We start from the raw sequence: 22,265 nt of genomic DNA on the forward strand, positions 1-22,265 counted from the left end.
AACTTTTGACTCTCGCTCACACTCTGTCATTGGAACACACTTGCTCTTAAAGGAGCAGAAAAACTTGCTCCGACTCTGCCATTCGAATTCAACATTAGTACCTCCACACTGCAGTGAAACAACCTTTAGAGGCGGTAAATTCGTAATTATATGGACCTATTCGTTCCTTGCGAATACTTCGAAATTTTCAATAATTTAAATTCGAATCGAAGCGAATTCGAATACCCTACTATTCATTCAAATATCTGAACATTCGCACAAGCCTACACACAAAAGACGTTAAAGACCCCATGCAAAACACTAACAGAGTGCAAATGGTTTTTCTATATACAACACATGTGCAGCCAATCATTTCTAAAATCATGCACTTTAAATCTATAAGAAATATTTCGCAAAATAGACCTTTCAGTTTGGAATGTATACTTTCTTAGTGAAATTAAATGAAACACCAAGGTGGTGTACAAAATAGTGGCAGGAGCACATTTCAAAAGAGAACATGTTCTTAAAACAAAGCATCTTTGCACATATTGGATGGCCACTCTGTGAACAAATATCATTCAAGAGTTGCGCAGCTTCCTCTTGCCAAAGAGAAAGAGACAGGCACGGTCAACAACAAATGCGCATATGAGGTCAAAGGCCAGCACTTGGAGAATGATCCCCTGCATCTGAAAAGGAGTAAGAAATCTCTGATGCAGTCATACAAAGAGAAACAGACACTTGCCCAACCCTAGCATCTATATAGTATGCTGTGCAGACACACCTACTACTGTCCTTCCCACACAATAACTGAAATTTGGCTACAATAAGGTAATTGTGTTACACAAGATTGGCTGTGTTTAGATGAAGGCAACAATGGTGTAGCATTATCAACATTTAACGGGCACTAAAGGCAAACATTAGGTCGACATTGATTGTTGAAATAGTGGTATAGAGAGCTTACAGTGCTACTTTTGTGCCAAGGAAGTGCTCATTTTGAAATAAAATCCAATTTTAGAGGGTCTGCATCGCATTAGCGCACTTCAAACCACCCGTCTCATAGTGGTCTTTCTGATATCACTGCTGCCATGTGCAACGTTTTTCGCCTTTACTGCATGGCCGCCGACACTAGTAGCAACAGAGTGAAAGTAGCGGGAACGACAGCAGTAACAACGGCCACCGAACAATTTTCCGCTTGCTTAGTTCAACTGGGCACCGCTAGATGGCATCAGCTATGCAGCCTAACCAAGTGAAAATGGAACTTTTGAACCACTCCTGCCATTCTCCATAGTAATGCCAGGCCTTTCTTTTTTCCACAAATCAAACAGAAACAGAAAAGCAGCATTTTATTACATCTATTGATGCACACAGCACAGAAGGTAATTTTTTTATTGCAGCTAGTCAGACTACTAGTGATTAATTGTGGTCGAATGCTCTCACGTCATTGGGATCGTTTCCGGAATGCCCCACTTGTGGCATGCATTGTGCAATGAATTTAGCTTAATTTCTCAGTAAGTAAGGCACTGCTGCTGGTAATAGTGTTTTACACGTCATACATAGAGCTTCCCTCTGACATGAACTGTTATTTGCCTTTGGTGTCCTTTAATATTACATTTCACGCTGATGTTACACAGTAAACTGTTTGAGGCAAAAGGGACCATCAAAATAGGTTCTGTTTACCTGGTTTACTAAACGATGAACAGCGGTACAGAATTCAAGTATAAAACCAACCAAAGTAGAGGCAACTCTTCCATTTAAGTGGCATCTCTGAATAAAAAAAAAATTCTGCTTACTGAGTCAGTCTACTGTAATTCACAAGTAAAGTGTATCATATCAAAATATGCCGAGCAGGCTTACTTATGACACAAAATGTATCTTTCAAGGGCACATGTAAAAAGAAGTATGCTGTACTGGTACTTATTTGAACGTTTATGTTGCCAAATAACAAGAAAGAAAGACATTAAAATGATATTGAAATAGTTTTGACAATTTTGTACACACTGAGCCAGTAAATAAGGTCCCAAGTGTCAATTTCAGACCAATTTAGGCTCTCGGCACTGAGTAATTTATTACATATGCAAATCGCAACGAACCACACCCAGGGGCAGATCCAGCCACTCATTTTAGGGGGGGGGGGGGGCAGGAGCGGTCATTTACAGTAACACTGGAGAGGAGGGCGTAGTTGGATGCCAAGCAACTCTTTGACTAGCCTGTGTAACGCTGTCCCTCCGTCCGCACCACTCCTCTCACTCGCTTCACCCTCTCCACCACTCGCAACGCTCGAGCCCACTCCTTATGTGGGCATCATCTCACCCGTGCCAGCTCTCTCCATCTGACAGTGAGAAGAAGCCGCTAGGCGGTGGGTGCACGAGCCCCGAGAATCTCACGGCGCAGACAATGTGGATAGCCCGCCGCTGCTTAGCGCGTGATCACGCTTACAGGCGTGATCACGCACTATCACTGTCGCGGCATGCCGCTTCCCGCTAGTGTGCGCGTACCTTTTCCGGCTGTCGCCCCCATTGCAAGGGTTAGCGAAGCCAATCCCGTTCATGAATGGCGACGTCAACACCGACGAGGCGCGAGCCAGGGAAGCCGAACGCAAGCGTCGGCAGTGAAAGACCAGCGGCACCGATGAGGTACGAGTCAAGAATACCGATCGCGTTCGAGAATACAGCGAGGAGACGCAGGCCAAGGGTGCCAAGCGCAAGTGCCTTCAACGCGTCCGGCCTCCTGTGTCTTTGCGTTTCAAACAAACGTTTACTCAAGTAAACGCTAAGCCGACTTTTGCTTCAAACAATTCTTCCAACACCTGCATCGATGCCCATTTGAACAGGGTCAACACCGCGCGCATCGCTGCTGCTTCGCATCCCATCAGGGTTGCCTTCGGGGAAATAGTAGTTTTCATTTTTACTGGCACAAAAACTTTACCATAGCATATATACTGTTTATGTGTGCTCAAAAGAATCACACTCATTTGTTTTTAATTGGTCACAGCAGGTGGACGGCGAGCACTGCAAAGAGGGGGAGGAGGTTCTGACATGCTCGAGGGGGGGGGGGGGCAATTGCCCTTACCTCCCGCCCTCTGGCTCCACCACTGACCACACCAGCATAGCCAAATGAATTTTCAACTTCTCACTACCATTTTGCCTCACTGTTCCATTATAAGCAGCACTGCTGACTGATCTGAAAAGATACAGCCAGTCTAGGCCACCGAAATTCCAGTCGACAGCAAGCGTCGCCTGCCTGTGTTACAATATGCTTTGTGCTGAGATGAAGTGCACAGCAGGCGTTATTTTGACGTTTATTATCTCGGACATTATGAATTACCCTAGCAGCATTATGTGCTGTGAATCTAGCGACTGGCTACTTGTAAAGCTGCAATATCATGTAAAGCATGTAAGGCATCTGGCAAATGCAGTCACGTATAGCGCCCCACGCTCGTCGCTGCAGCGAGCGTGGGGCGCTATACAATCTATGCTAGGATACAGACATCTTTGACTCCATCAGCGAACTTCAACCCCGAAGACACAAGCACACTGCCAGAGTACATATCTATTGGTGATCACTCACAAAGAATATTTGTTTGTCTGTATACTTCTTGCAATTAGAAGATCGTCAGCATTCGGGAGAATAAAATAATAGTGGCAGGTAATGTTGCGGCATCTGGCAAAGCAGATCTAAGCCACTGTGACAGTGTGGTGTCAGGCAGTGCTCAACTGCCTGACACCAAACGGTTGCAGTTGATTGCAAAGGCTACTGAGAGGGTAGCACCTCTCTACCCGTTGAATGTGCAGCCGTTGGCAGCAAAGGCTATGTGTTCAGCAAGGAGCAAAGGCAGTGCTGAGAAGAAAAGTAACTTCAAGTTTCTCTTGAACTGCCTGTTGTTACATAGATACAAGGTGCTTCATTAAATTTATGGTGCGAATGATTTCATGGTGCTGTAGCCACAATGCTGACACAATGTCAAAAAGCTATTTCAGGATTTTTCCTATGGCCGCCAAATGTGCTCAGTTTCCTTTTAAAGTATGTTACTCATCTTAAGGAAATGCTTAAATAATCAGTAATGAATTAGACGATCAGTGGCCACAATTCAGGGCCTTCATGTAGCTAGGTCGATATTACAAAAATGCAAGAGGTCGGACACTATTGGCCAAAACTTGTTGTTAACAGCCGCAAACACGCGGGCAAGTTTCTTTTCTCCAAAATGCATACATGCAAGTTTCTCTTGACCAACACGTACTGAAAATGTCAACCATTGAATATGTAGAGAAATTGCGCTTCCACTAAATACTGCCACGTAACCTTGTTTTGGCTGGCATTGGACATGTCTGCGCCCACTGGACATTATTACATCCTACTGAACCTCTGGAAAAATCCATGGGACAATTCGCTAGCTACGGTGGTCTCATATCTCACAGGACACCTATCCAGCACTTGTACTGCATATAAAACTTGGCACATACATTATATAGCCAGCTACTGTTGCTATGTTCCAAGCATACAGCAATGAATTACTGTATTCCATACTCACACAAGCGTGATCATAATGCCAGTACATGTGTCTCTCATGAAGCACTCACTTCTAGAGAATTATGGTCTATAGCACTTAGAGGAAAAACACGCTATCACTTGCCATGTGCTGGGGCACTGCTGATGATACTGAGCATAATATAATACTACTACAAGATTCCAATCATTACTGTTGTACCTGAACACATTTGTACTAGTTCAGCATTCCAGAATACATCTATGAGATATTGTGTCATGACTGGGCATAGGCGAATAGTAATTCAGTCGAATATATTCACATTGAGTTCCGAAGCAAAATGGGCCTATTCGTCAACACCCAACTAACCTGCACACTACTTTTCATAAAATTGAAACAAAGTGTGTGCAATGTTATTGTTTTTGTTTCAAAGGGAAGTGAACTGAAGGGGATATGCGGGTCGAAAAATGAGAGTTTTAGTTCAAAATTACAAATTTTTTTATTTTCGTCTGTTTTGATATTACCGTATTTACTCGATTCTACCGCACCCTCGATTGTAACGTGCACCTGATTTCCACCACGAAAAAAAAAAAAAAAGTAAGACATCGATTGCAACGCGCACCCAATTTTCTCGCTGGCCCGCACGATCACACCACTCGAAAAAACGACTCCTTTCGGGAGCGTCTTCCATTTAAATATGAGGTACGGACGAAGCTTGTGCCTATCTGACGTGTAACAGAGCATTGCCGTCACTGTAGTTTTACCGTGGACCGATGTCAGCACGCGAACTTGCTTCGCCCCCTTCTTCTCGACGGTTGTGATGCCAGGCATGTCGAAGTAAAGAGGCGTCTGATCGGCATTCCCGATTTGCCCTAGAAGGTAGCCGTTGTTGCGCCGCAAGTTTAGGACGAACCTCTGAAAACTGTGAAGCTTTTCATTGTACTCCTCCGCAAAACTTTTCGCATATGCATGTTCCCCTTCGGAGGGAAAAGCCTTTCCTCTTCATAAAGTTAGTTAGCCAGCACCTGCTCGCTTCAAACTGGCTCCACATTAGACCTTTTTCTAAGACTAATTGCATAGCCCGCACTTGGAGCAGTTCTGTCGTCACGGGCCGCTGTCCCGCTCGCTGCGCAAGCACATACTCGCCGAGCAGCTCTTCAATTTGCGGAAACCGACCCTGCTGTGGTCCACTGAAGCCTTTGCGTGAAGCTTTGCTGTTGACAATCTTCTGCTTTTGTTTCCGCCGGTCCCACATGCACGTTTCGGGAACTCCGAATGATCGCGATGCGGCCCGATTCCCGTCCGTTTCTGCACATGCGATGACTTTTCTTTTAAAAGCGGCATCGTGGTGCACTCGAGTTTTTGTAGTTGGCCCTTCCACGCCGTCGATGCTAATGCACTACTAGACGACGAACTCCTCAGCACACCTATGAAGTGCCGCACACGGGGAACACATAGGCAGAAATGGCCGACGCGCCATGCCAACGCACGTAGGGGGCGGCCATTTTGGATTTGCCCATGGCAATAAATTGACCGCAATTTTTTTGTTGGTACTCGATTTTAACGCGCATGCGATTTATGAACTCGCTTAACCGGAAAAAAGATGCGCGTTAGATTCGAGTAATTATGCTAGTTTTTCGACTGTTCTGAAAAAAAAAAAAAACATGTTGAGACTTGACTGGAAATGCTTTAAAATTGTATTTAAAGAGCCCAAGGTGCCTGTTAAAAGGCCAAAAGTGTGCAGCCTTCAAGCACCTTGCCGTCGATAATGTGCCGCCGCTCGCCATTGTCGATCGCATGAGACGAAGAGTCGAGCCTCTATCTTCAAATAACGACAGTCTTCGGCGCTGATGCGGCACAAGAAATAATAAAAAGAAGCATGTCTAGCGCGTTTTCCGAGCACCGCGACTGCATTTAAAATCGCGTGGTACGAATTGGGGACAGCCTTTGGCTGCTGCACACCTGTATGTGCTGTGAAGCTACTTGCAGGGTCCATGTCTTGTCGAGAAGTGCAGCTGAACAATGCTTTTGTCGTGTATTTATCTCGGTTATGAATAAAAAAAGCCATCGCTCGTGCCTCAAAGCCGTTGTAGCGGCCCGCTCTGTAGGAATAGGCTACGAGCAGCTGGCCCGATTTGTGGCAGTTGTTGGCTTGCAAAAGCTAATGCATCAAAAGTCGTTCACAGCCACAGCCGGAAAGTTCGCGATGTGGCAATGGATCACGTCAGCGCCAATCTTGCGAGGTCAAAAGAGCTCACAGTGAAGGAACTTAGCGGGGACGACATTTCCATTATGTACGACAGTATGTGGCACAAACGTGGCCGCAAAATGGCATCGGCACTGTTGTGTCCCTTGGCACTGGACTAAGTTTAGATTTTGCAGTCCTGTCGAACTTCTTCCTAGCTTGCAGTTGGCACAAGGCTCTGCCAGATGGAGCGGAAGAAGTTTGGCAAGTGTTTCATGGCCCTGTCTGTGAGTGAAATATCTGTGAGAAGTCGACTCGAAAGAGCCGCAAGGGACAAACTCACGGTGTTGGCACATTTTAGTGGCAGAGGTCACCACAATAAGAATTGTTGTTTTTGATGTGCGAATTTCATTGCACCTAATGACATCTACATAAATAAAAATTCAATTTCAAATTCAAAACTTGTTTTTCTGAAAACACAGATTTTGCTCTTCTTTTCAATGTGCCCCTCCTTTTTCAGGTACTCCTGTTGCTCATATCTGCATGAAATTTTGCACAAATTTCTAGCAAAGAATGACAAATGCAATTGTCTAGTTGAAATTTCAATATCTCAATTCTATAATAAAATATTCTATGTACACCTTTTCAAGGATCTGGACTTTTTCACGTCTCTTATTTTCATGTCTATTAAATATTTTGTTTGCGCTTCCTAGATAGTTACTTGCATTCTTCACTTTATTTGAAACATTATGAACTAAAAACGGTAAAAAGTTATGGAAGTTTAGAGATAAAAAGAAAGAGGGCAATAGGGTTAAGGTTTTTTTTTTTGTCATGTCCCAGAGCTAAAAGTATGCAACTTGCAAGAGAACAATAATATATTTGACATGAGCATGAAAAGTTCCATAAACACCTCAAGTTTCATTGCTCTAGGGTGAATGTTAAAAAAAAAAAAGCGTCTTCGAGTAGCATGTCCTTTGAGAGCAATTGCATAGTAGCAGAACTTTGAATAGTAGCAAGACTTGACTTATGCTTGAATGCAAGCAGTAACCTGTAAAAAATGATACATTCTAATATTTATGCTGATTAGAGCATAAATGAGGGTATAACAAGCTTTTAAACATAAAAATATTCTAAATCAATGTGAAGGCAACATGTTCATTTAACCCTGAAGTGGGGCTTTGTGGCAGTGTAGATTCTTTCTATTTAGATGCATTTACAATTTGCACCTCTTCCCTGCAGTGATAGTGCCTTTAAAGGGGAGGGAGTTACCTCCGGTTTATAGAGTGCACTCTCAGTGAACAAAAATATCTTAAACAGAAATACTGCTTGAATGGAACAACTGCCACTGACATGATTGGTTTTATGCTTGAATGCTGCAACCCAGCGCACCTCTCAGTAAATGGAACTCTAGTTAAATAGAATACATTTTCCCAGTCTCTTCACTCAGGTTCTGTTCAATGAGTGTCTACTGTGTATATGTTTATTTGTTCGTTTTGAATACTCAGAAATTTAAAATAATTTCAAAGCCTCTAAAAATGAATTTCGATACTATAAAATATTCCTGCGAATATTCGATGTGCTCGAATATTCGATGTGCTCGAATATTCGTGCTTGCCTAGTCATGACACTTTTAATGCCTTTTAGTGCAAATATTCGTCACCACCCAAAAATATTAGTGGCCTAGGGATAAAAAAAAAAAGAACCATAAAGGTGCCCTGGTCCCTGTAAAGTGATAAGACACTCACATCTCCTGGAAAGTGGACTATTTCGAACTGCTTGGCCACGTCAGGTGCCACACCCACCACTAGTGCCACAACTGAGACACCCGATATGAGTAGGCTGTACAGCAACGGCTTGTTTTCACTTAGACTCTCCATGAACGGGTAGCCCTGGAACAGAAAGCAAAGCAACATTTTGAAACAAGAATCTCCTGGGTCAGCGCTGCTTGCCTGATGAATATTTGTTGAGCCCTTCAAAATAAGACCAAAGCATACAGTAATATGACCAAGCATCTTAGATGCTACATCACCAGACCCCCTGTAGAGATGAGTCTGCTGGAGTGAGCATGCAGGCACAGGGTGACGATTGCTGCCCTTGGAAACTGGAAAGAGACCCATTGAATGGCAAGAGATCGTGCGAGCGAGCCGACATATTTTGTTTTTCTGCATGTAGATAAAGAGGCCTGGCCGTGCGTCCTCAAAAAAATAATTTCCTGGCAACCTTGTTCCTGACGTACTGCTTTCATGGGAACTATATAGCGCATAACCACAAATAGAAAAAACAAAAAATAAGAAGAGACAGTACTCAATCAGTGTTTTCACATAACATTCCTGCAACTGAGTGGAATCTCATAGACCACTTTGAATATGAATTTGAACTTTATTAAGACAGTCATTGCCTAGGTTGAGGGGGCTAAAGGCAGATAAAAAACTGCCTGACAAGGGTCCCCCAACCACTTTACAATGGAAGGTGACAAAGGGTTTTCTCAAAGGGCTCTGTGACAAAAATTAAACATGTTGTTTTCATCACTTTTTCTGGAACTTTGGAATGCGCCGATGTTGTTACACGCTCCCCCCCCCCGAACAAGCACAACAAAACAATCCTAATGCCTTTCACGAGAACAAATGCTCACCGTCTATCCTTTTCCCCAAGAAGGATAGCAGAATGGAATACTTTGCCATGTGACGTTTTTAACTTAACTAATCAAAATGCTTTTTCAACGGCTATTCAAAATTGTGTATGATTGGAAGTGCTGGTCTTGTTTCTCTGTTCTATTGAACAAACGTATTTCACGCATTATCTTGCTACCATGCCACTAATGCATACTGCTTTTTTTTTTTTTTTCACACTTCCTGGTCAACGCGCGTAGTGCACTTTGTGTGTTTTGCATTAGACTAGCATTGCCGGTTTTATTGTATATTCACGTAGCTATTTGTAACGAAAATTACTGCTGCTTTGTGAATCGTGGGTTGTGCTACTGATTGCGTGCGCTTGTGTCTATGTCGTGACAGTCTGAAAGCTTACTGCATTATTGCTTCCCTGTGTACTGCGGACCGTGTTACTGGTCGTGTGTAAACTTTACATTCAAACTCTGCACTGTACCACTCCTGCCCTGGCTGCCAAAGGGTGGCTGGCAGTATTGAATAAATAAATAAAAATTAAATGCAAAACCTGAACGTCAAACTAGGAGTTGCCATATGTGTGCATGACAGGGCTGCTTGAGGCATTATGATGCAATGCCTCATTTCATGAGCTTACTGTGAGAGAAGTTGAAGGGCGGAACTTTTTTTAGAGCACATACTTTCAACAAATGTGGATACCACACTTGACATACAGGGTTAAATCTGAATACAGTGGGACCCCATTACTACTACTTTGAGGAGACTATGCAAAACAGTCGTATAATACAAGCATTTTATGGTTAGTAAACAAAATATACGGTAATAATGCATTAGTATGCCCCTGCATGTATATATGCATGTGTGCGAGTGGCTTTGTATTTGTATAACTATGCAAACGTTTTGGAGTATATATCTGTATGTATATATTGGTAAAAACTAGGCTTGTGCGAATAGTGAACTTTGGGTTTGAAGCGAATTCTAAGCGAATAGTGATTTTGATCGAATAATTTCAAATCGAATTCAAATGGTATGTATGACATATAATAAAAAAAATATTTACCGTGACCTAACCTGCACAATATTTCTTTGAATTGAAATAGGAGCTCTATGCAAATGCCATTTTTTTTTTTCATTCAAAGGAAGTGGAAACAAACTTCAGTAGTAGTTTCGGTAGGATGCAAGAGATGACCTGTAAGATACTTAACGTTTTAAAGTTTTTATACTTGAAGCTTATAAGCTGTCATAACAAGCTTAATAAAATAAAGAATTGATTTGAGGGTAACATGTTCCTTTAAAGAGGCCCTGCAACACTTTTTTCAAGTAGCCATAGAGCCAGTAAACATGCTTATTGCCTTACAAATTTACCGCCTCAAAGTTTCTAGAATCAGTCCAGTACGTGCTGAGTTCCAAAAATTTGTCACACACTGCAATTACATTCTCTCTTCTCATCCCAATGAAATAGATGGAAGTTAAGCAGAGAGACGTTAAGCAGAGAGAAATGTCACGGCGAAGGAAAATATGTCACACGCACCTCGTGACTTTTCAGTGTGATCACACACGTACTCGTGGACAAGCAGCGGCCTTCTGCGGCAGCCCGGGTAGCAACGAGCGCATCATGCTCAAATCAGCCTGTGACAAGTGATTTTTGAGCTTGTAATGTCATTTGCCTAAAGAAGAAGACAATTTTTAGCTTTGAAGGTTTATTGTGAATTAAAGACCGCGTGCTGCGCTATAGTATTTGCCTTGCATATTCTCGGTAGCCTCGACTACCAATCGGTGTTTTCTGACCATGTTCAATAAGTGTTGCAGAGCCCCTTTAAATTTAAAGAAAGCCTTCGCGGCAAAGCACATTTCCCCTGGATAGGGGCTTTCACGGTTTAGCACTCAAACATTGCAGTGTAACCTCCTTTACAAGCGGTGACATGCGGATTAATATACACCTATTCGTTCACTGCAAATACTTCGAAAATGTTCGATAATTTAAATTCGAATCAAAGCAAATTCGAATACTCAACTATTCGTTCGAATATTCGAAGCATTCGAATATTCGCACAAGCCTAATAAAAACTAAATAGGACGATGCGGTGCAGTGCGCGTGCGACGCGTGCTGGGTCAGAGCCGCTAGAAGAGAAGAAGGGAGAAGTGGTGTTCCATCAATAAACCGTTACCGAGCGCACGTCAGTCTCTCTGTCCTCTACATATATAATATTGCCTCACGAATACAATGGGTTGTAGGCTAGTTAAGATGTCCAGGGACAGCTTTTTTTTCTGCCATCCCCACCATCTATATCTGACAAAGATGGCAAATAAACTAATTATTATTATTATTAAAAACAAACCAAAATGGCAGTCACACTGATAACGAGCGTGAACAACTGTCAGAATTGTAACTTTGTATGTGAGCAGCGCACCCCTTTCATAAACATGGTCACTATAGCAAGCAAAGTAACCTTCGTGCAATCTTTAGCAACTGTAACTTCAAAGCAAACTTGAGGTGGAAGCACAATACGTACAAAGCGCCCAACGACAAGATAAGCGCGTGCATGTCAAAGAAAGAGGCCTTAGGCGCGCCCTCTGTGCCACTTTCTCGCCATCTCGCTCGTGATGACGAAAAGGTGCTAAAGTGGTTCAGTCCTGAGGACCACCAACAATACATGATGCATATAAGTAGCTCTCCATTACTAAGGTGAACAACGTGCACTCTGTGGTTGCATGGTTTCGCACCGCACGTTGCAGGGCGGAGGCCGTAGGTTTGATGTCCGGCGATGGCATTTTTCCGTCTAGTTTTTTTTGTTTGCAATCTATTAGAGTTAAACCTGCTTATAACAAACCTCTATATAACGAATTCCTCTATATAACGAAGCTTTTCTACTCCCCGCTGTTACTTCACAGAAGCACATGTATTTGCAACCTGTATACAACGATTTAACAGAGGAAGACATCCTTAATATAACGAATTGTTCACCACAGACAATAAAAAATTTTGTTTCGGATTTCGTCATTTTGGCACGAGCACGCATCTTCCGTGTCGTCACTACCGAGAGAATGTCAGATTAGGCGCCGATAGAAACTCTTCAAGACTATAGTGATAACAATGGCTCTTCAAAGGTCCACTAGTCACGCGCTTTCGTCTTGTGCCACACCGTGAGTTCCCGTGACCGTAGCCTTCGCGATTAGTCGATTACCTCTGGAAAAAAAACGACAGCGCATTGAATGCAATGCAATGAATGCGATAGCAACAAATTGTAATGCTATACCAAGTAAGGCTGGTAGCAAATCCTTTTGAATCCTACAAAACGCTGGTGTGAGCAAAGGCTCACACCAGGGGGAGAAGTGCTCTTTTCACACAGTCCCTTCAGTTTGAAAGCGAAATGATGATTGCCGAGAGAGAGGGGTATAATATGAAGAAAGGCAGGGAGGTTGACCGGAAAGCAAGTATTTGGTTTTCTACCCTGCACTGAAGAAAGGAAGATAAAAAACTAAGGAAGGAAGAGGGAATACCGAGATAGTGAGCGTACCAGCAATCGCGACTTAAAAATAAAAGTTCACGGCTGCTACTCGAGCAACCCCACCCCGCGCGGTTTTCATGCTCGTTCAAGACTGGTGGTTTCCTTTCTGTTTGAGCATTCGATGCAGTTTGAACACGTGGGGGATGTCATGTGCACCCTCCAGGCAATAGAGATTGGCTCATTTGACTACTGCTTCAGCAGCGCTCGCGCACTTTTACCCGATAGTAAAAGTTACGTTGCGCGGGGGCATGTTATCAATTTAGACTCAATACGAAACATGGCAGCGACGGCAAAAACCTGCCGAGAGTGTCCATAAAAATACTGTCGCAATAATAACGCAGTTTTTAACTCGAAATAGGTGTTTAGCGTTAGCTGTGCCTTCATTTTCCCTTTTTGTTTGATTTGCGCATTTATTTTTCAAATTTTTATACCGAACCTGCATATAATAAAATCCTGTTTATAATGAATAATTCTGGGAATTAGTCAATTTCGTTGTATCCAGGTTTAACTGTAGTGTATCTCTTACGTCATATTCGTGATGGAGATACGCCAAAGGAGCCATGGCGGGCCCTGAGATGAAACACTTTACCATTAACTTTAAACCCAAACCTTGCTGGCAACAGATTCCCATCATAAAACTCATATTGTGGGATGTCAAAATGGAAAGTGCCACGCTCTTGGAGTGAAAGGACACAGCCGAACACGGTCGGATGGACACGGTCAGAATGAACCAAACAACACATGTTTATTTAACTGATTTTAGATCAACGATATCGTCAGCTGAATTATATACATCAATTGTGATTAACATGCTAAAATAACTTTACACAATATTACCATACACTCAACAACATAACATACACACAAGGCGGCGAACGCTTGACTCACCACGAGGGTCCGCAAGCAACGACCCTTGGTGCCGTTCTCACGGGCCCACCACAGTAGTACCTGGATGATACGATTACGGTTGATGCGAATTACGCGATGATACGAACTTAAAGGTTGTTTTGGATGGGCTACATTACGTAAAATACACCGTGATTTGGTGTTATACGAATGGTTTCTCCAGCCATCGCGGATGATACGAATATGCGATTGACCGCTGCATGCCAGCGGCACAATGCAGCAAAAACACGCCACGAGGCCGACGCGAAGAAAACGATCTGAAACCAATTTTCTCGCCACGCGATAGCATAGTAACGCCTTTTTGCTTCACGACTTTGGCTTCACCAGCTGCTCTATTTCTCAAACCATGTGGCGTCAACAACCAGCCGCAAATGATGATGATGGTAGATTTTAGTGGCGCAAGGGCAACTCAGGCCAAAGAGCGCCAAACACACGGTTTTTGGTCTATTTGATTATAAAAAATCTACTCAGGGTGGCAAGAATAAAAGAGTAGTGTATAGAACTTAAACTTAGGTGTAGTGACTATGCGTGATGGGTTTAAAACGGGCTACGCTTATGGGTTTTACAAAGTCATGCCGTGTCGTCAACAGTCCTTGTCAAGACAAGGAGTGCGTGCTGCATGACATTTGATAAAAAAAAAGTCTCAGCGGTTCCCTCAGGATTGAGAGGAGGCTGAGATTAGTGAGAATATGTTATGGAATGTAGGAAGCCTACACTAGCTAAAAACTTTAAGACTACTTTTGGGGGAAACAAGGGATCGTCTCCAAGAAAAAATTGTGGATGAGGCGGAATGTGACATTTGTACAGCTTTGAAAAGTGACACAGTCTTTCTGGTTCGAGGTACGGACAGGTAATTAGAACGTGAACGACAGACAGCTCATCACCACATTTTGCACAATGTGGTGCTGGAGAATTCTTTAAAAGGTGCGAGTGTGTTGCATGTGTATGACCGATCCTGAGTCTGCACAGTGCAACCTCTTGGTGCCTGTTACGTTTTTCAGTCAGATATCTTCCTATTCTTGGCTTTACTAAGTGCAGTTTGTTTGCGTTTGCTGCATTCCATTCTTCTTGCCATTGTCTACGCATTTGGGATATGATGAGTGGCCTCAGGTCCTCTACGGGATGGTGTTTACGTCAACTGATGGGCGGAGTGCTGCTGACTTCGCAAGTTTGTCCGCTATCTCATTGCCAGCAATGTTGCAGTGTCCCGGAATCCAGCATAGCGTGATTTTGAGCTTAGATTTGCGGGCTGACATGATGCATTTTTGAAGTGTATTAGTAACTGGGTTTTTGAGTATCTTAGTGGAGGACAGGGCAGTCACTGTACTGGGAAAATCTGTGTATATGATTGAGGCTGGCTCTTTCTCCTTTAAAATGTGCGTTACGGCTAAAAGTATGCCATAGCATTCTGCAGTAAATATACTGGTATGTTCGTTCATTGTTCTAGATTCAGAGAAAGCAGGACCGTGTGCCGCACATGCGACTGCGGAGGACTTGGAGGCATCAGTATAATATTCAGCACACCTGTATTTGGCCTGCAGATACTTGAAGTGTTGATCGATCGCGACTGGGTGGCCATTTTTTCCTACCTCTAGGAATGACAAGTCACAATCGATAGCCTGCATTTCCCATGGCACAACGGTGTCCTTGTGAGAGGTTAGTTGAAGACTGGAGACCGGCATGTGCATATTTCCAAGGTGTGAGGCCACTCTGAGGGGATACGGTGGCGTAGCTGATGGTCGCCTCAAAAACAGGGGGGCGTTCGATGTATCCTGCAATAGCGCACGAGCTGGGTGGTCGATATGGGAAAGCACCTTGGTGGCATACGTGACACTTGTAAACTGACGTCGCCGTTCTAGTGACCACCGGTCTGTCTCAACATACAGGCTGGCTGTTGGGCTGGTCCGGAAAGCACCGCTGGCCAGCCGAAGCCCAAGATGGTGCACTGGGTCAAGCATCTTCAATGCAGATCTTGAAGCTGACTCGTAAACCACCGAGCCGTAATCGATACGTGATAGCACTACACTGTTGAGAAGGTTCAGCAGACAGTCACGGTCAGTGCCCCATGACTGATGTGAGAGAATCTTGAGCAGGTTTAAGGCTTTCAAGCATTTAAGTCGTAGCTGTTTGATATGTGCAACAAAGCTGAGCTTTTCATCAACCACAACACCTAAAAATTTGTGATCTTTTTTGGTAGTTATGGTTTGTCTGTTGATTGAAATATTAGGGGGTGGCCTTATGCCACGTAGTTTTGAGAAGAGTACGCAAACAGTCTTGTCACAGTTAAACTTAAACCCATTTTTGTCTGCCCAGCTTGACAGCTTGTTTACTGCCAACTGAATCTGACGTTCACATGTGGCTAGGTTGCATGATTTGAAGCTGATCTGAATGTCCTCCACATATACAGAGTAGGAGATTGTTCTAGGCATAATGGTGCTTATGGAGTTCGTTTTTACGATGAATAGTGTTCAGCTAAGAACACCACCCTGGGGGACGCCATTTTCTTGCGTAAACCACTTCGATAAGGCATTACCAACACGAACCACAAATGTACGGTCAGAAAGGTAGCTTTCAATAGTATTCAGCATGTTTCCTGACACTCCAAAAGATCGCAGGTCACGGAGAATGCCATAACGCCATGTCGTGTCGTAAGCTTTCTCTAAGTCGAAAAATACAGATAGGCAGTGCTGTTTATGAATGAAGGCATCCCTGACATAGGATTCAAATGCTACCAGTTGGTCAGTTGTCGACCGGCCAGACCTGAATCCAGCTTGATGACGATCAAGGAGGCCATTGTATTCAAGGTAATACATAAGGCGGCGATTCACCATTTTTTCGAACACCTTGCCCAAACAGCTGGTCAGCGCTATAGGCCTGTAACTAGCAGCAAGTGTGGCTTCTTTTCCTTGTTTAAGGATGGGTATGATAACTGCCTTTTTCCAGGTCATGGGCAGACGCCCAGAGGACCATACACTGTTGAAAAGAATGAGGATGACGTCAAGCGTTTCTTCGTGTACGTGTTTCAGCATGCCGTAAGTGATCCTGTCCGAGCCAGCTGCTGAGCTGCCGCACTTTGCCAGTGCTGCCTTTAGTTCACCTATAGTAAAGGGGGCATTGTACCCTCCCGCCGATGGCCTGTCATCACGAATAGGTTTACGTTCCTCGGCAAGTTTGTATCGCCTAAAGGAGTCTGTATAATGTGCTGAGCTGAAAATATACTCGAAGTGTTGGCCTAAGGCATCTGCCTGGTGTTCAAGTGTATCACCAGCAGTACTAACAAGGGGCATCGAATGAGTGCTGTGCCCTTGGAGTGCTCTTACTCTGTTATAGACCTTATGTGTGTCAGTGTAAGAGTTCACCGATAAGAGGAAGGATTGCCAGCTCTGTCGTTTAGACTCTCGTCGGACACGTTTACCGTTTGCTTTTGCACGCTTAAAATTCACCAAGTTTTCGACTGTAGGATACCTGCGGAATTTCGACCATGCTTTGTTTTGATTGTCACGAGGATTTTTGCACTCAGAGTTCCACCAAGGTCGTCTTTTGTTCCGTGTATTGTTAGATGTATGTGGGATGGATTGCTCTGCGGCCTGTACAATGTGTAGTGTGACCAACGCTTCAGATTCATCGATGCCTAGGGTTTCAATTGATGAGCGTGATAGTTTTGAGAGAGTTTTCGGAATTTCGTCCAGTTCGCACCCTGTTCTCGAAAGCTGGTTACATTCACAGTCATTGTACTCGTATTTCCTTTGTATTTTAGACAAACAGGAAAATGATCACTTCCATAGAGGTTATGAATTACAGCCCATTCAGTGGTTGCCAAGAGTGAAGGAGATCCGATAGCAAGATCTATTGCTGTGTATGAGTAGTGCGCTGCGTTAAAGTATGTTGGCTCTTTTTTATTAAATATACAGGAGCCGGAGGACAACAGAAAGTTTTCGATTAAGGAGCCTCGAGAATCCGTTCTTCTACATCCCCATAAAGGGTGGTGCGCGTTAAAATCTCCGACCAACAGAAATGAATGCGGAAGCTGGTCCATGAGCGTTTCAAACTCTTTAGTAGAGAGTTGGTGGTCTGGAGGGATGTATAGTGAACATACGGTTGTTACTCGTCCAAAAATTAGGGTTCGTATTGCCACTGCTTCTAAGTCAGTAACCAGAGTGAGGCTTTGAGACGGAACTGCTTTCTGCACCACGATAGCGACACCACCAGATGAATGGGAAGTGCCCTTTCTGTCCTTTCGGTATACCACATATCTTTTCAAAAGGCTAGTGTGTGTAGGTTTTAGGTGTGTTTTCTGTAAGCAAAGTATGTTTGGTTGGTGTTGTGCAAATATTTCATAGATGTCGTCCAAGTTCTTACGTAAGCCTCGGCAATTCCATTGGATAATATTTTCGGCAGCCATTTTTATGAATGAGGAAAAGAGCGTGACTTATTCACACTTCGCTGCCTTTATTAGGAGGCTTAACTGGCGGGTATCTTTTCCCTCTGAGGCGATCTATGGAGCCCCGCCTCACTTGGGAGGATTCCGTCAGCATCTTAGATGCTGAGGATCCTGGTGTCACTTCCATTGCCTCCGGTGGACACTCAGAAGCTAATGGAGGTTTGTCAGAAGAGACAGGTGTCTCAGTTGTCTGTGTGGTCCCTGGGGTCTGATGAAGTTCGACCTCCGGGACGTGAAAGGTTGGTGCAGCCTGTGGCTGCTTGGTGGGGGGCAGAGATGTGCACGCATCAGCAAAGCTGTATTGCGTGCCCACCGTCACTAGACGCCGCCCGGCCCCCCGGCGCGCTGCGTCAGCGTACGTTCTTCCGGAGAAGAGTGACACCTTCTTCCGGGCTTCAGAGAATGTTATGTTTTCCATTACTTTAATCTGGATGATTTCCTTTTCCTTTTTGAAAATTTCACATGTCCGCGAGTACGCTGCGTGCGGCCCGTGACAGTTAGGGCACTGTTTGCGTGGAAGTACAGCTCTCTGTTGGGTGCTCATGATCACCACATTTTGCACATGTTTAATTTCCGTGACAGGTATTCGACCCATGTCCATATTTCTGGCATTTGTAGCACCTTCTAGGGTTGGGTATGTAGGGGCGGACCTTGCAGTGAAGGAACGCAGCTTTCACGGATTCTGGCAGAGTGGAGCGGTTGAATGTAAGTACTATATGAGGCGTCACCACTTCTTCATTGTTTCGCCTGATGGTTATCCGACGAATGGCGACTACGCCTTGCTCTCGAAAGCCTTCAAGGAGGTCAGCTTCAGTTTCTCGCATCAGATCACGTTGTGAAATGACGCCTTGAACAGTGTTAAGGCTGCGATGGGGGGTGATAGACACATTCAGGTGGGCAAACTGCTTCTGTTTAAGGAGAGTGTTTGCATGCTCTTTCTGGCTTACTTCAACAAGAAGATCACCGGATGACAGTTTCTTTGCGTCGTACTTTTTGCCTATTAAGTTAGCAAGGGTTTTAGCTATCAGGAAAACCGACAGTCCTGCAACAAAGACGTTATCTGCCAGAGAGTGTATGACTAGGAAGCGTGACAAGTGCTCACAATCGCTTCCGGTTCGTTTGGAGCTTTCATCGGTGCGGTTCCTTTTCAGGGACCGATCATTGAGGGGGGGGAAGATTTCGCCATGTGGTGGACTTCATGTTCGGCGGCGATGGTGACCACCCACCATCGAGCCCAACAGGGGGACGCTACAAGGTAGAACACTTGAAGGCGCCAGTCATACATCGCCGCTATAACCAGATATAACATAACTACCCAAGGTTGGGTAACTACACAAGGTTAACCGTTGCCACCAGGAAATTTGGAAGTAAAGAGAAGAGAGTAGAAGACAGGACAGATAGATAGTGAGAAATAAAGACGAAGATGTAGGCAGAGAGAGATAGGAAAAGGCGACTGCCGATTTCCCCTGGGTGGGTCAGCCCAGGGGTGCCGTCTACGTGAAGCCGGGGCCAAAGGGGTGTGTTGCCTCTGCCGGGGGGCCTTAAAGGTCCAATTACCCAGCGTCGGCTCAACCCCCAGGATTCCCTTTTCCCCGGACACGGCAAAGCCACGCACGGCTAGGCGTGGGAGGGAGCCGAAACTCCCCCGTTAACCAGCCGCAAATCAACATGGCGGCGAAGGCATCGGCAGTGGGTCCCATAAGCGCTATCGCGAACTACTCACGCGGCACGTCAAAGCTCATGGCCTTGACAAGGACGCGGTCGTCGAGAGCCTGGTTTGGATTACGATCGCTGATAACACCGGAAGTAGAAGAAGGTGCAGCAATAGCAAGTTGGCTTGCCTGAACGTGTCTTGCTTTTGCATTGCCGGCTGAATCCGCCGCCACCGCTGTGTCCGCTCGTGTAACATCGGCTGGCATGTCTTCCGAAGTAACGTTAGTAATGGTGTAAACTTATTCTTTGGTAATGGTGTAAACTGATTCAAGCAGCAGTGGCGGCGGCGGGGGTGGCGGAACGAATGTGAACGTTCTCGGCGGGCGCGGATGTGGTTTTCCGACGATGCTGGCATTTTCGCTTGAATTCTCCAATGCGAGTTCTCCAGGAATTTTTTTTTTTTTTTTCGCGTCGACTTCGCAGCGCGGTTTTTTGGCTGCTTCAGCGGTGAAGCTAGTAGATTTCTAATGAGTTTGGTCGCTTTCGCTCGCTCTGATGTCAACCGTGAACGCGCTGTGCCAGCAGCATGAGCGAGGAAACCGCGGCACTTAAAGGCCAACTGCAATTAAATCTTACTTGGGCAGAAAAAGCCATAAATACGTAGTATATATATGGTAACTTAAGATAACGACAGTGAAAAATCTTGCAGTTGGGTATTTATTTTATAATTGGTGCACTAACTGCAAGCAAGCAGACGACGCGGAGCTCTAGCGGTGTGCCCAGGCAAATCGGACAGAACCGGATATGACGAACACTACAGAGCATCTTCTTGTGAGCAATCCTCCCTGCTGCTGAATTTCTCTTTCCTGCGTGACGCCCATTCGCGAACTGCTGACTCAGAAAGTTTTGCAGTACGGTGCCAACGCAATGCGTCGCCATAGGCTGAAATAGTCACAGAATTTTAAAAAATAGCGGCCAAGCACCATTCACTTGTCATGTTGCAGTGCACGTAACTGAATGTTGAAACCGACGGGAGTTTAACCAACTCTATGCCTACTTCACGTCCCTCTTTCGCGGTACAAGTGATCGAGCATGTCGTTGACGTAACCGATATTGTCGCGGTCTTGCAGAGCAAGACGACACACCAAGGCCGCTGGTGTCAGCAGTTTTTTTTTTTTTTTGGTGCTCTTCATGCATGACAGCGACTTGCCCGGAAAGTAAGCAGTACTGCTTCTTCTTGCTTCCTACGTAGAAGATTCATCTAAGTCTAGACCACTGGATAGTGTTGTGGCGTTTGCGAGACGCGTCAAAAACCGGGTAACAGTGCATCCATCTCGCGTTCGCCCCATGGTAGATGGCATATTTGGCGGCGCCGGGCAAATCCAGTGCGAACGACGCTGCGTTTCGGCGGCAGGAAAATTTCGCTTGCAGTAGAAAGCGGCGGCACTTCAGTGTTAACTAGGGGTATAGTGAACTACCAACGCCTCCTAGATTTCCCGTGCCTGCCGGATGAGCATGAAACGTCGGTCATCTATGGCGGCGCTGCCTACGTAGGGGTAAGGGTCTTTGTACTTGGCCTTTGAGATCGGCAATTTTGGCGTTTGCTAATTTGAGAGGACACCTTGTATTAAAAAAGTTGCTTGCTTAATGACGGCGTCACTTACGTAGGGTTTTTTATAATTACGTTTACGCCTTTTTGAAACTTTTTTATGTTATTTTTGTTGCATATAAGCTCTAAAAACGTAAAAACCTATTTGAAGACACCCCTACTTGAGTGGCGCTACCACCGTAGTTCCGACAACCGCCGCTTCCCAAGTGACCGCCAAATCCGGCAGGCACGGGAAATCCAGGAGGCGTTGGAACTACTAACTGGGGGTAAGGGGCGCGTCCGCGATGTGCGTGCTCGAAGAGCGTGGAGCAGACGATTTTTCTGTCGTTTGCATCCCTTCCGGTCAGCCGTGTTGGCGTAGTTTTTTCTAGTTTCGGTCTCAAAAACACCGTCATTTGCAAGTTCTTTTTTCTAAAATAAGCGCTCATATTTGAAGGCGACATTTGGCAGGCAGCACTACTTCCAGCTAGACTACCTATATATTGGTTTTTTGTGCAGTGCCGAATTTCGTTGAGTTGGCCTTTAATTAAGAAATGGTGAAGGCAGGAAAGTTCAAAAGAACATCGCAGACTTTTTTCAGCAAGATGTAGTTGCCAATGAAGTTCTTGTTCATCATTTTTATCAGCATTAAGTTGTTTCTGGTTCATACGAATTCGAGCTGATATGAGTAATTTACGCGCTCCCTTCGAATTCGTATCATCGAAATTCTACTGCATTTCCTTCAACCGCCACATGCCCCAGAGGCCCGCTTCTGTCCCATGTGCCGCCACGCAGGCTTTCCACCAGGCGCCACCGCCGGCTCTACCGTTCTAACCATGATGATGGTGGTGATAACGAACGCTCGCTAGCCCAATGCCACCTAGCGCTCAATAGTTGTGA

The 22,265-nt window shown here is 44.8% G+C and overlaps 1 protein-coding gene across 7 annotated transcripts in view; it reads right to left on the reverse strand.

Moving 5' to 3' along the window:
- Positions 1-478: 478 nt before the first annotated feature.
- LOC119160815 (endoplasmic reticulum transmembrane helix translocase) overlaps positions 479-22,265 on the reverse strand; it is a 520,848-nt gene continuing 499,061 nt past the window's right edge. For 5 of the 7 annotated variants that reach the window (XM_075881402.1, XM_075881404.1, XM_075881407.1 and 2 more), the window contains 2 exons: positions 8,393-8,536; positions 1,306-1,743 (listed from right to left, as the gene is read on the reverse strand). In XM_075881402.1, coding sequence (XP_075737517.1) covers positions 1,603-1,743; positions 8,393-8,536 — 285 coding nt within the window. In that variant the 3' untranslated portion in view covers positions 1,306-1,602. Of the gene's footprint in view, positions 666-1,305; positions 1,744-8,392; positions 8,537-22,265 lie in introns of those variants that run through there. The other 2 variants (XM_075881403.1, XM_037413063.2) reach the window with 1 other exon arrangement.

Source organism: Rhipicephalus microplus, chromosome X, assembly GCF_043290135.1.
Source record: "Rhipicephalus microplus isolate Deutch F79 chromosome X, USDA_Rmic, whole genome shotgun sequence".
NCBI classification, from domain to species: domain Eukaryota; kingdom Metazoa; phylum Arthropoda; class Arachnida; order Ixodida; family Ixodidae; genus Rhipicephalus; species Rhipicephalus microplus.